General features: G+C 32.9%; 2 protein-coding genes across 2 annotated transcripts; one reads left to right on the top strand and one right to left on the bottom strand.

Moving 5' to 3' along the window:
* Positions 1-351: 351 nt before the first annotated feature.
* On the bottom strand, positions 352-4014 carry LOC125589178. Its single transcript, XM_048761562.1, has 4 exons — positions 3609-4014; positions 1925-2936; positions 1068-1214; positions 352-988 (listed from the first exon to the last, which is right to left on the bottom strand). Exons 1-4 carry the CDS (start codon positions 3651-3653, stop codon positions 471-473), a joined length of 1722 nt encoding a protein of 573 aa, XP_048617519.1. The 5' UTR covers positions 3654-4014; the 3' UTR covers positions 352-470.
* Positions 4015-11504: 7490 nt separating this feature from the next.
* LOC106356011 (14-3-3-like protein GF14 epsilon) lies at positions 11505-12688 on the top strand. The gene is given in 7 exon segments (XM_048759988.1): positions 11505-11571; positions 11944-12042; positions 12045-12116; positions 12119-12248; positions 12341-12428; positions 12514-12622; positions 12681-12688. Coding segments are annotated over 7 exon segments (573 nt in total).
* The last annotated feature ends 44 nt before the right edge of the window (positions 12689-12732 follow it).

Raw genomic sequence — 12732 nt, 5'->3', positions numbered from 1 at the left:
CATTTGTGAAGATTTTATAAAATAATTTTATTTCATTTTTAATTTTTTCTTAATGGAACGGAAACTTTTAGGTTTGAGAATATTATTCTCAGTATTTTATTAAACATTTTTTTTTAAATAGTCTTTCTCGCTATAAAAGCTAGTTAGCTATGAAAGCTCAAATGTACTTAATATGAAAATGAATATAACTTTAAGATTAAATGTATATTTATAATAAATCACTAACCTAGAAAACCCTATTCTAATCAAAATAAAAAAGCCATTAAAATATAGAAAATACTAATAAAAAATATAATTGTCCTAATAAATAATTCTAATAAAAAGATAATTTCCAGATATCTTGCTGCATCATTTACCAAATAGCCAATTCAATATAAAAAGTTTCAAAGTAAACACATTATTGGAACCATTCTGTTTAAAAGAATGAAGATGGAAATATATGGCTTATGTTTAAGCTGAAAAGGTGAAGGCTACTTGAAGATTTCAGTGTGATGTTCTCTCTCTGCAGTTGAAGTTTTCTTCAGCTGATGTTGGCTTCTGCCTTTGGAACCACGTCCCTTTCCTTTGTGATGATTGGAGCTAGGGGAAGGTGATCCCACAACTCTCTTGGCAGATGTTCTTTTGCGTCTGTGGTGCAGAGAATCTCCACCACCAAAAGCAGCTTTCGCGACGCTGTCTTTGAGCACTTCCCTGGCTCTCTGTGGCTTAATGAGCTGTTTGTTAAGATAAACTAGCTTAGGGAGCAAGCTGGAGACGGTCTTTCGCAGCTGGTCTTCACCTACATTGCTCTGAATCGGGTTGCCAAGGATGTTGAGAGCGACGAGAGAGTTGTAGTTGGCAACTAGCTGGCCTATTGCTTTTGTTGTTGCGATCTTGTTGAAGCTAAGATCGAGACCAATGAGTTTTAACAGTCTGTGTAAGCCTTCTACGTTGCTGATCTTGTTCCCAGCTAGGTATAGTTCTTTGATCAGTGTACAGTTTGATAAACCTGATAAGGTAGCTTCAGGTTAAGACAGGAACCAAACAAGCAACCGAATAGTTTTGTGTAATATAGCTGCAATCTTTACCTTGTCCAATGCGAGAAATACGATTGTAACTGAGATCAAGAACTCTTAGACGTGTCAGTTCTCTCAGTCCTTCAATTACACTGATCTTATTCTTGGATAGGTTCAACGCATGAAGGCCCTTTGGAAACGATGCAGGAGTAATTTGAACTGTAATTAATAGAACATTGTCTATTAACCCACACACACATATAGTTGAGACCAGAGGCATGGGTAACCGTGAACCAAACCAAAGTTCCCAAACAACCGAACAGTTTCTATATTTCTATAACAAAAAGCTGAACCGAAATAAGGATGGATAACCAAATTTATGTAATACAATTTTTATTTAAAAATATAAATTATATTTAGTTTTAAAATTACCAAATATTTAAAGATACTATTAATAACCGAAACACCAAAAAATAAACCTCAAATATTGTTTATCTGAAATATTTGAAATTATCTGAATCATTCAAAAGAACCGAATAAACCAAATAGTTTTATTCGAAATATTTAGATTTATCCTAATTATCCAATAACTAGTTCAAAGAAACAGAAAAATCTAATTTTAAACCCGAATTGTATGAATTAAAAAAAAAACTCGAATTGTGTGAACTAAAAAAAAATCTGAATTGTCTGAATTAACCAGAAAACCAGAACCCGAACCAAATTTAAATCAAAAATTTGTCGGGTATTAGCCGGTTCCTACCATTGTTACTCGAACCGAATCGAAAATCGAAAGAACCCAACCAATCAAATTTTCATAAATAACCGAACGGTTCTTATATTTCTAAAACCGGAAAACCAAAAACCAAAATAACTGAACCGAAATTGAAAACCGAACTCCCATGCCTAGCTGAGACTATCTACTAGCTTACCTATGAAGTTGTTGGATAAATCAATGGACTTGAGGCTGGTGAAATGTGAGATGCTTGGGACAGCTTTCAAGCCTATGCTCGAGATGTGAGCCATGCTTGAGGATTTGCTCAGGGACTGGATTAAGCTGTTTGCATGTACTATAGCCTCTGAGTCATTTACATTTCCTGAGGGTGATCTCACCATCTTAGAAGAAGCCATGAAGCTGGGCTTGTCCTCTTCCTCGTTTACTGGAATCACTGTGTCTACATCTAGTCCTCTTACCCACTCATCCACTCGTTTCATCGAAGAGGACTCCGCAGAGAACGCTACCCACTGATTCTTATGACATTGGTGGTTGTTTGCAGAATCTTGATGGCTAGTTTGGCTTTGCTCAGCAAAGTCAGAGGTGTAACCAGACTGGTGATTGTTGCCTGAAGACTTTAGGGAGACAAGGTGTTTGTGAAGGTTCCTATGGCTCCAGAGGAACAGTTTCCACCATAGCCTCCTGCTTCCTGAAGGAAGTATCTGCATTGATGAATGTTTCTTGAGCATCACTCCATCTGCACTTCTATGTGACCTAACAGACTTGGTCTCGAAGCTATCTCTCGGGTCGTGGAGAGCACGCGGTGGTTCAGCACCGTTGAACTTGCTGAGAGTGGAGCAGGATCGTTTGAGCTTAGGTGAAGCAACCCAAGAGGTGGCTCTACCTAAGCCAGGATCGCTGACGTGGCCGCTTTCTTCAACATCATGTTCATTTTCAGAACAGTCTGTCACTTCCTTACCTAGCTCCTTACTTGTCGGAGACGCAACCGGTTGTTCTTGAACTTGGAATTTAGGAGAGTCGTTTTCATCGCGTTCATCTTCACCATCATATGAGTCTTGCTCCGTAGGGCTGTTGTCCTTGTGATCAATGAACTTGTGGTGGATCACGTTGGTGTTAGGCTCGTCCTTCTCTAGAGGCTTCACTGGCTCTTCACGTCTGATCTGAAGGATTCTTTGTGTTCTTGGTGGCAGAGTAGGTTTTGGATTCCTCTGTTTAGGTCAACAAATGAACTATTGTATTAGATTGCTACTACACTTCCAACTTAAAATTAATTGACAATAAATGAATTGATTCCAAAATAAACATGGATCTTAAAACTAATTAGCTATAAATGAATTGATTCCAACATACACATGGATAACTTTTAACATCAAATACCATATTCAGTTTGAGTTAATCATGACTTTTTAACTTAAAATCTACTCCTTCCGTTCTACAAAGAGTGTCACTTATACACTTTTCACACATATTAAGGAACTCATTAAAATGCATTTATGTTTTCATTAATATCACATATCTAACCAATATTATTTTGGATAAATTGATTTATTTATAAAATCAATGCATTTTGCAATTAATTTTGAGCTGAAAAGTTGTATAAATTGCATTGGTATTGTAGAATGACACTCTTTGTGAAACAAGAAAAATGAGCTAAAATGACACTTAATATGAAACAGAGGGAGTATTAACGAGTCCTAATCTTTATATATTAGTTTTTTTTAATCTAATTATCTATGTGGAACATTCATTCATTGACAAATGGAAACATCTCAAACATAAATAACTTGCCTGAAAAATTCACAAACAAACACAAAGTCACCTGAAAATTTTCATGAGAACACCACAAAGTCCAACAGAGGCCATAGAAGGAATTAACTTACCTTGTTTTTCTTTTTACCGATCAATCCAGCAAAGCAGTTGAACATCTTTATGTTCTTGTCGGAGATTAAAGCTTAACCGTAATCTACTGGAAGCTTGGGAAGCACCAAACCGATAAATAAAAAGGGATAAATGACGCCGGAAAAAGAGGAGGCAGTTCTTGAGCCGACCACCGCCGAAACCGCTGATGTGTCGGCCAGAGTTTCTGAAATCTCGCCGTACTTTGTTTTTAGATTATCTTTCACCAATACAAAACGATGACAGCCACTAAACCAAAACAGAGAAGAAGAGAAGAAGAAGAAGACTTATGAAAACGACGAGTTTTACAGAGCATGCAGGAGAGCCACATGTAACTTATATTCTATGGTTTGTTTATATCGCTTCGGTCTTAAAGACATATAAAAGTTGTGTGTACGTATTTAGTATATCATTCTTTACTATAAAAAGAATAGGCTTATTCCTAGTAATTGGTTACTGTATTTCTTTTTTTTTTTGTTAACAAATATAATTCAGGATGCATATAATTAAGCTACAAAATTATGCGAGGAATCCGCGGCTAAGACACGGAGTCAATGATTTCAATTTTCTTATTATATTATTTCCACAAAGTATAATAGAATAACATTCCCATCGCGTTCATGAAACAAGATTAGTTAGTGACTGAAAAATTAATAAAATATAAATATATGATTTTTTTTAATCGATAATGCGAAATTCTTTTCGTCATCAAAAATATTTCACAACAACACATTATGATTGCAATAGTAGTGAGCAAATTTGTCATCCAGTTATGTAAATTGAATTATTAACTTTTAGCTAATATAGCTGCATATCATTGCACCACACAAATTTTTATTAACTTTTATTGCAATATTTTAAAATATTCCCATATATATTTATTTGTTGAAGTTTGAAAGATTTAAAATAAATGCTATTGGATTAGTGTATATATTTATGTACCAAAATCCAAACTACTATCCCAAAATTATGAATTCTTTCAAACTCGATCATACACAATATACTTTCAGATATATAAAACTACTATAAAAAACGAACTATTAAATGTTGAGATCGTGTTTTTCTTTCTAAAAGCTCTAAAGAAAAGACAAGCAACATTAGCCAGAGCTTTTATTTAGAAAACGAAAAAGAAAAGACAAAACGACTGAAAGACAGTAAGAGAACGTACGTAAGCATCAGGTCCGGTAGTTGCGTCGGGTAGCCGCAAGTAACGGCGTCCATCCAATCGGCGGTGAACTTCTCTCTTGGGATTCAATACTATCCGTCCATGGCAGATATTTACATGTCCTACCATCATACGTGCAGCTGTACGTTGGACCCAGTGATGAAGTGGCTATGACTCATTAAGTAGAAGACTACATCCAACTAATGGTCCCTCGTGTCACATGCTTTAAAACACTCGAATCATTCAAGCAAAAACAAGCACTCTCTCATGACACATGCATATGAGTGATATAGCAGTTGAAAATATTACTTTATTTCGACGAGAAAACAAATACTCCCTCCATTCCTAAAAAAATCATATTATAGAAAAAACTTTTGTTTTAAAAAGATACATATTTTATATTTTCAATGTAATTTTTGTCAACTAATAATAAAAAATCGTGAATTTCAAGAACATTAATTGCATTTCTTAAAATTTTATTGGTTTTAAAATATAGGAAATATAAAATTACAAAAAAAACTATGCAGTTATAACTAAGTTTTAATATATTTTATTAAAAAATGTAAAAATTCTAAAACATAGATTTTTTAGGATAAGGTGATATTATAATGGTGAATAACCAAACAATACAATCATATAGTACTTGACTCTATCTTTTTTTTTTTGCTAAAACTGACACTATCATTGATATGGATTCATAACAGTATGGCTATTTCTGAATTAGTATGGTCGATTAAAAAATAACGACATATATTTTGGTAAATTCTTTAAGTGATGCTTGCCTCGTAGAAAATAACGTTAACGTTGGTTTTCTGTTTCTAGAAAGTTATTACCCCTTCCGTATTGTAAGTAGTTTTAGAGAAATTTTTGTGTTTCGAAATATAACTATTTTTTATATTTTTAGATAACTTTTACATTTATTAGATATAGTGGGACCAATCAAACAAAATAGACATATTTATGATTGTTAAGTAATATCTAATCTATATATTAAATAATATTTTTTAAACAAATAATAACTTTTTTAATCTTTATGCTTTTAGGTAAAACTACCTGCATTAGGAAGAACAGAGGGAGTATTTTTGTTTATAGGTTCCCTTTCGCTTTCTTTTGAGAAAACGTGAAACTTGGCACACATTAAGCATCACACAATCTCGAAAATTTTATTATTCAAAACAAATCCCAACGGTTATAGGCAAATACACAAAGTGGACGTAAGCGACATGGAAAAGTTTATAAACATGTTGTCCTTGTTTTATATACGTGTCGTGTAAAATTACGTAAAACATAGTAAAGAATATATATCCAATAGACGTTTGTTATGTACTTCTGTTATCTCTTTTTTTGCTAAAATGTTATGTTATCTCCACAAATATATATAATCGGATTTGGAGAAATGACGCTGTATATTACAAAACTAAATTAAAGAATGGGTCCAACGAAAGATATATATATATATATATACTTGTTGTGATAATTTTAATATATCAATGAATAAGATACTTATTACCGAATTTAAAAAAGGATTTTTGACAAAACTAACCCACAACTTGATTTTAACTCTAAATATATACCCAAACTTGAATCAAATGCAAAACTAACCTAAAAGCCTAGTGAAATTACAGCTTAGCTCTTTGCGACCAAACAAAAACACAGAAGCCATTTTTACGAATATAGCCCTAGTAAATCGTCTGAGTCGTATGAGATGTTGGAAGTCGTCTAGACGACTGAAGTGTAAGTCGTTTGGTACCGGTTTATTTTAAAAATAATTTATAAATCTTGTAAAAAAATATTTTGATGCGTGAAAAATAAAAATCAAGTAATTATAAACAGTTTTAAGTGATATAAATTAAGATATGATAAAATTGATTTGTTTTGAAGATAGATGAGTGGAAGTAGTGAATCATGAAATACTTTGGTTTAGGAGTTTGGCAAACATATGTTGTAGTATTGTATGTATTGTTAGGGTTAGATTTTGGAAAACTAAAATATTTTTTTCAAAAATTAGTTTTCACCTATATGTGTTTATTTATGTGTATAGTAAACACTTTTCAAGTTTGATTTGATTTTATGAAGTCTTTAATTAGATAATTAAGTTTAGGGGTTATGTTTAGGGTGTAGACGACTTATATTTCAGTCGTCTGTTGAATAATTTATTCGGACGACGTATATTTCAGTCGTCCACATCGTACCGAACCTTTAATTTTACCAATGTACGTTTTAACCTAACCGGATCATTTTACTCGGACGACTTACATTTCAGTCGTCTGGTGAAGAAATTAAAACAGACGACTTACATGTAAGTCGTCCAAATATTCCCGCCTAAATTTTTTTAAAAAAAATTATTTTTCCGCATAAATAATTTAAACCAGACGACTTACTTGTAAGTCGTCTGGAAAGTCTTCTATTTTAGTTTCCCGCTAAAAATATTTAATTTCCCGCCAAAAATATTAAACTCTTCTGGACGACTTACATGTAAGTCGTCTGTTTTAATTTCTTCACCAGACGACTGAAATGTAAGTCGTCCAGGAAGTCGTCTGAGTCAAAAATATTTAACTTTATTGGATTTTTTGTCTCCTTATATAAAAAAAAATTTACACATTCTCTATCCTCCTCTCAAATGGCTGCAACAAAAATGTAATGTTCATCATTCTAAAACTCTCCAACCTCTCTCTAATCTCTTTGACTTGAAAACACCAAACTTTATATGAATTTTTCAGTTTTGTCTCATGTATTTCTTACTAATCTATCTCTTTTGCAGGTTTTAATCAAATGATACTCATCTTCCACTAATTTAAAGGTAAATCTATTAATTTTAGATATGTATTTTTGTGTGTTCTATAAATGTAGATTTATCTAATCTTCCACTCATTTTCTCTATTTTTAAGTCATTTGAACGTTTTTGGATATGCAGGTTTTTCGGATCTGGATTTGATATGCAGGTTTTTCAGATCTGGAAGACTTCTTGGACGACTTACCTGTTAGTCGTCTGGAAGTCGTCTGGACTTCTTGGAAGTCTTCTGACAAAGTCGTCTGGACTTCCAGGAAGTCGTCTGGACTTCCAGGAAGTCGTCTGGACTTCCAGGAAGTCGTCTGGACTTCCAGGAAGTCGTCTGGACTTCCAGGAAATCGTCTGGACTTCCAGGAAGTCGTCTGGACTTCCAGGAAGTCGTCTGGACTTCATGGAAGTCTTCTGACGAAGTCTCCCTTTCATAATAGATCTGAGCGTTTTGGTAAGTTCTTATGTCTGATTTTTCTTCATTTGGTAACTTCTTGTTGTATAAAGTTCTTACTTTTTTCCCAAACTAAAACACTCCAAACTCACTCTAATCTCTTTGACTTGAAAACACCAAACTTTATATGAATTTTCCAGTTTTGTCTCATGTCTTTCTTACTAATCTATCTTTTTTGCAGGTTTTTAATTAGATGGTACTCATCTTCCACTAATTTAAAGGTAGATCTATTATTTTTAGATATGTATTTTTGTGTGTTTTGTAAAGGTAGATTTATCTAATCTTTCACTCATTTTTCTGTTTTTAAGCCATTTGAACGTTTTGGATATGCAGGTTTTTCAGATCTGGATTTAATATGTAGGTTTTTCAGACCTGGAAGACTTCTGGGACGACTTACCTGTTAGTCGTCTGGAAGTCGTCTGGACTTCTTGGAAGTCTTCTGACAAAGTCGTCTGGACTTCCTGTAAAGTCGTCTGGACTTCCTGTAAAGTCGTCTGGAAGTCGTCTGAACTTCCTAAAAGTCTTCTGACAAAGTCGTCTGAACTTCCTGGAAGTCGTCTGGACTTCTTAAAAGTCGTGTGGTCTTGTCTACTCAAGTGGAATCCAAGCTTGTCTTTGTAGAGGAATGATCTATAATAGTTTTGTTTGTGGTCTGTTTTGTGAATTGCATGTCTACTCTTTTAGTTGTGAATTTTTTGTAAAATCAGTAATAATGTTTTCCAAGATGTATTAAATGTGCTAACAATATGTTTACACATTTACAAATCAATGAAATAATAGACTTCAGTAGCCTTTTTCTTATCTTTGGATTCATATGCAATAATAAACTCCAATGGCCTTTTTCTCATCTTAGTAAACAAGAATGTTGGTAGCTTTATATTGATACAACATTTTAAGAAGCATTTTAACCCTTCTTCCAACTCATAACAATAGTCATCATTATTGTCTATAACAATAATACTTAAGAGATGGAAACAAACAATAGTAACTAGTCAAAGCATATCATATTTTATTATAAGTTTGCGTTGAAAAACTTTGTCAAATTTAGTAAAACTAAGGGAGAGAACATATTTTGTAAATATGAGTTTTACATATCTTGAAGTTACTTATCACTCTTAAAAATACAAGTTATTCAAAAACTAAAGTAGAAGACTTAAAAACTAGCGGAGAAGACGCGGACGACTTCAATCTAAGTTGTCCAGACGACTAAACTATACGTCGTCTGGTCAACGCAGAGGTTATTTTTGCAATTGACTTTGAAATCTGTTATTTCGGACGACTGAAAAATAAGTCGTCTACTATTGTTTGGCTAAAAAAAAAACTCCAAAAAAGCTAGACGACTTACATTTCAGTCGTCATAGGTTAGTTTTGCATTTGACTGGATTATTTCAGAAGTTTAACTTTTTTGGACGACTTACATTTCAGTCGTCTAGTGAAAATTAAAATAATAATATTTTTTTAAAAGTAGACAACTTACAGTTAAGTCGTCATAGGTTAGTTTTGCAACTGGAAAAAAAAACTTCAAGATTTAATTATATACAGACGACTTATAATTCAGTCGCCCACGAGACGACTGAAATGTAATTCGTCCAGGATTTACGAGGTTTGACCAGAATCTCGGAAAAAAATCATGGACGACTTACAAGTAAGTCGTCTCGTGGACGACTGAATTATAAGTCGTCTGTGTATAATTAAATTTTGAAGTTTTTTTTTTCAATTGCAAAACTAACCTATGACGACTTAAGTCGTCTACTTTTTAAAAAATATTATTATTTTAATTTTCGCCAGACGACTAAAATGTAAGTCGTCTGGGGAAGTCAAACTTCTGAAATTATCCAGTCAAATGCAAAACTAACCTATGACGACTGAAATGTAAGTCGTCTAGGTTCTTTGGAAATTTTTTTGAAACCAAACAAAAACAGACGACTTAACTTTCAGTCATCTCAGGTTACAGATTTCAAAGTCAATTGCAGAAATAACCTCTGCGTTGACCAGACTACTTCTAGGTAAGTTGTCTACAGCCAGACGACTTCCCAAGTAAGTCGTCTGACGAACAGATCTGGAAAAAAACTCGATGTCATACCTTAAATTGGTGAGATAAGTTTCTAGCATACATAAGGCTTCTCCAAGCACACAGAATCACAAACGAAAGTAACCCACCCAGAATCGTTAGCTTCTATGACTTTATGAACCATAAAAAATTTAGAATCAAAATCTTGGTTTTTTTAGCTCATTGTGGAGAGAAAGTGAGAGATATGTTGTGTTTAGTTCACAAGAATGGAAAAAGAAGAAGGGTAAATCGATTTTGAGAGCATTAAGAGCTTCAAATTGGTTGTTCATGGTGGTTGTGGTATTGATGACAATAGCAATCTTGTAATTACTTGAAGATGATGAGGGTGAGAGAGTAAAAATGTCATTTTCGAAAAAAAAAAAAAAAAAAAAATTGATGGCATTTTCGTAAATTATATGAACTTGTAGGGTAAATAGGGCAAAACCAATTTTCAAAAAAAAAAAAGGTTAGTTTTGTGTTTGACTTTAAGTTATAGGTCAATTCTGCGAAAAGCCATTTAATAATACGATAAAAAAGAACTTTGTATAAAGTTATAGTGTGCATTCCAAAGTGACAAGCAGTCGTTTAAACCGAGAGGGCTTGCAATTGTAATGGGGTCGTCCTGAAGCGTTCCTACTGGGTCGTATACTTGGCCTTGTAAAAGATCTATCTTGGACTGCAAATATATGGGCTTCTCTCCTCCGCCTACATATAAGGTTATATCACTATCTTCTTTTATGCTTTTGTTTATAAAAGCATAATTATAATGTTGAATTTACATCCTACTTTCAAACCTTGTTAATATATATAAAACTTATAAAATAAAATATTTAGTATATATTATAGTAAATTTAAATATAAATAGTAAAATAATGGATGCATATAGATTCTAGTCAATATAAATTTAATATTAACGAAAATATAGATTATTAATCAATCTATTTAGCTACTTTTTTTTAATTGTGAAGATAAGACCCTTAAAAATCTTGACAATGTCTCATATTTATATACAGTCATAAACTATATACATGTTCATCTAGTGAAATATCCAACCTATACTGACATCAATTATATTTATTTGGAAAGATATATATGTTTTTTATCTTAAATATTTAATTTAGATTTATCTTCTTATCCTCATCCTAAATGTTTCCTTTTGTTTTATAAATATCCTATCAATTTTTCTTAATTTTTCCATTTTACAAATTGTTTTGTCAATTCCTTTCTTACAAATTTAATAATATCTTTTGTATAGTAGTTTTTGATATATATATATATATATAGACCTGTTTTGACGCATGGTTGGGTTCGGTAATCCATTTTTTATCTCCATAATCACTTCTCTTCAAAGTTTCAAACTAATCTGACATCGATCATCCCTTTTAATTCACATTAAGAAAACAATACAGATAAACTGGTGGAGATCAAATCTATGGAAAACGATAGAGGGAAGTTGATTTACATGGCTACGATTGCTTACCTAGCTAAAAGATATGATGGTATAATTTCACATAGTTGCGTTTTTCAAACTAGACTTGCGTCGTTACACTACTTGATCCTGATCTAAAGCAGTATATTAGGACAATTTTCGATGGTTAATGACCATGCTGGTTTATATGTTTTCATGCGGTCGTCCAGTCGATAGTTGTATAATTTCGCATAGTTGCGTTTTTCAAACTAGACTTGCGTCGTTACACAAGTTGATCCTGATCTAAACCAGTATATCAGGACAATTTTCGATGGTTAATGACCAAACTGGTTTATATGTTTTCATGTGGTCGTCCGGTCAATGGTTATATAATTTGTGGTATTGAATTACATATTAGTTATGTTTACAAATCACATGATTACAAACTTATGTTACGTGGCAGATATGACGAAATCGATGAGAAAAGTATGTGAGTATGAAATAGAGCTAACTGACGTAGAGAGAGAACTACTAGCAATTGGCTACAAAAATGTGATGACGACTAGAGAGCATCATTGAGAGCATTATCTTCCATTGAAGAAAAGGAAGACTCCAAAGGAAACAAGCAAAACGTGAAATGATTAATAAAAAGCTAGAGATAGTTTAACATGAGTTTTTCAGTGTTTGTAATGACATTTTGTCTCTCATTGATTCTCATCTCATTCCATCAACTACCAATGTCGAGTCAACCGTTTATTACTACGCAATGTGAGTTACAACTTACATCCCATCATCATAATCAATGTCGTTATCGTCACCGTCATTGTTTTTTCTTGTTTATTGTGTTTCTTGGTATGCAGGAAAGCAAATTATTTTCGATATATGGCAGAGTTTGGTTCTGATGCTGAACGTGAAGGAGCTGCAGATAATTCTCTCGAGGCATATAAGGTCATCTTTCAGTTGTGTTTTATCTCTTATATTTTGTTTTTTTGTTAATTTGATATAAATATAAAGGGCTTGTATGTACTTGTAGATTGCAATGGAAACGGCAGAGGGTGGTTTATCGCCAACGAATATGGTTAGACTTGGCTTGGCTTTGAACTTCTCGATTTTCAACTATGGGATCCTTAAATCTACTGAAGGTATGCATAATGTATAACAACTGTGCACGCATTTAATAAATGCTTTAATATGTTTTAGAACGTTAGATAATAAAATATTCAGTGTTTAAAAATATACAGTGCGTGTAAAA

This window comes from Brassica napus, chromosome C6, assembly GCF_020379485.1.
Source record: "Brassica napus cultivar Da-Ae chromosome C6, Da-Ae, whole genome shotgun sequence".
NCBI classification, from domain to species: domain Eukaryota; kingdom Viridiplantae; phylum Streptophyta; class Magnoliopsida; order Brassicales; family Brassicaceae; genus Brassica; species Brassica napus.
Note: the sequence above shows the minus strand (reverse complement) of the source record. Positions and strands in the feature narration are given on the sequence as shown.

Excerpts from the sequence above, each read along its gene's own strand:
- LOC125589178 (XM_048761562.1), bottom strand. The coding sequence starts at position 3,653 with ATGTTCAACTGCTTTGCTGGATTGATCGGTAAAAAGAAAAACAAG. Across the intron at positions 2,937-3,608 it reads TCGGTAAAAAGAAAAACAAG|AGGAATCCAAAACCTACTCT; the intron begins GTAAGTTAATTC and ends TGACCTAAACAG. Across the intron at positions 989-1,067 it reads TATTTCTCGCATTGGACAAG|GTTTATCAAACTGTACACTG; the intron begins GTAAAGATTGCA and ends CTACCTTATCAG.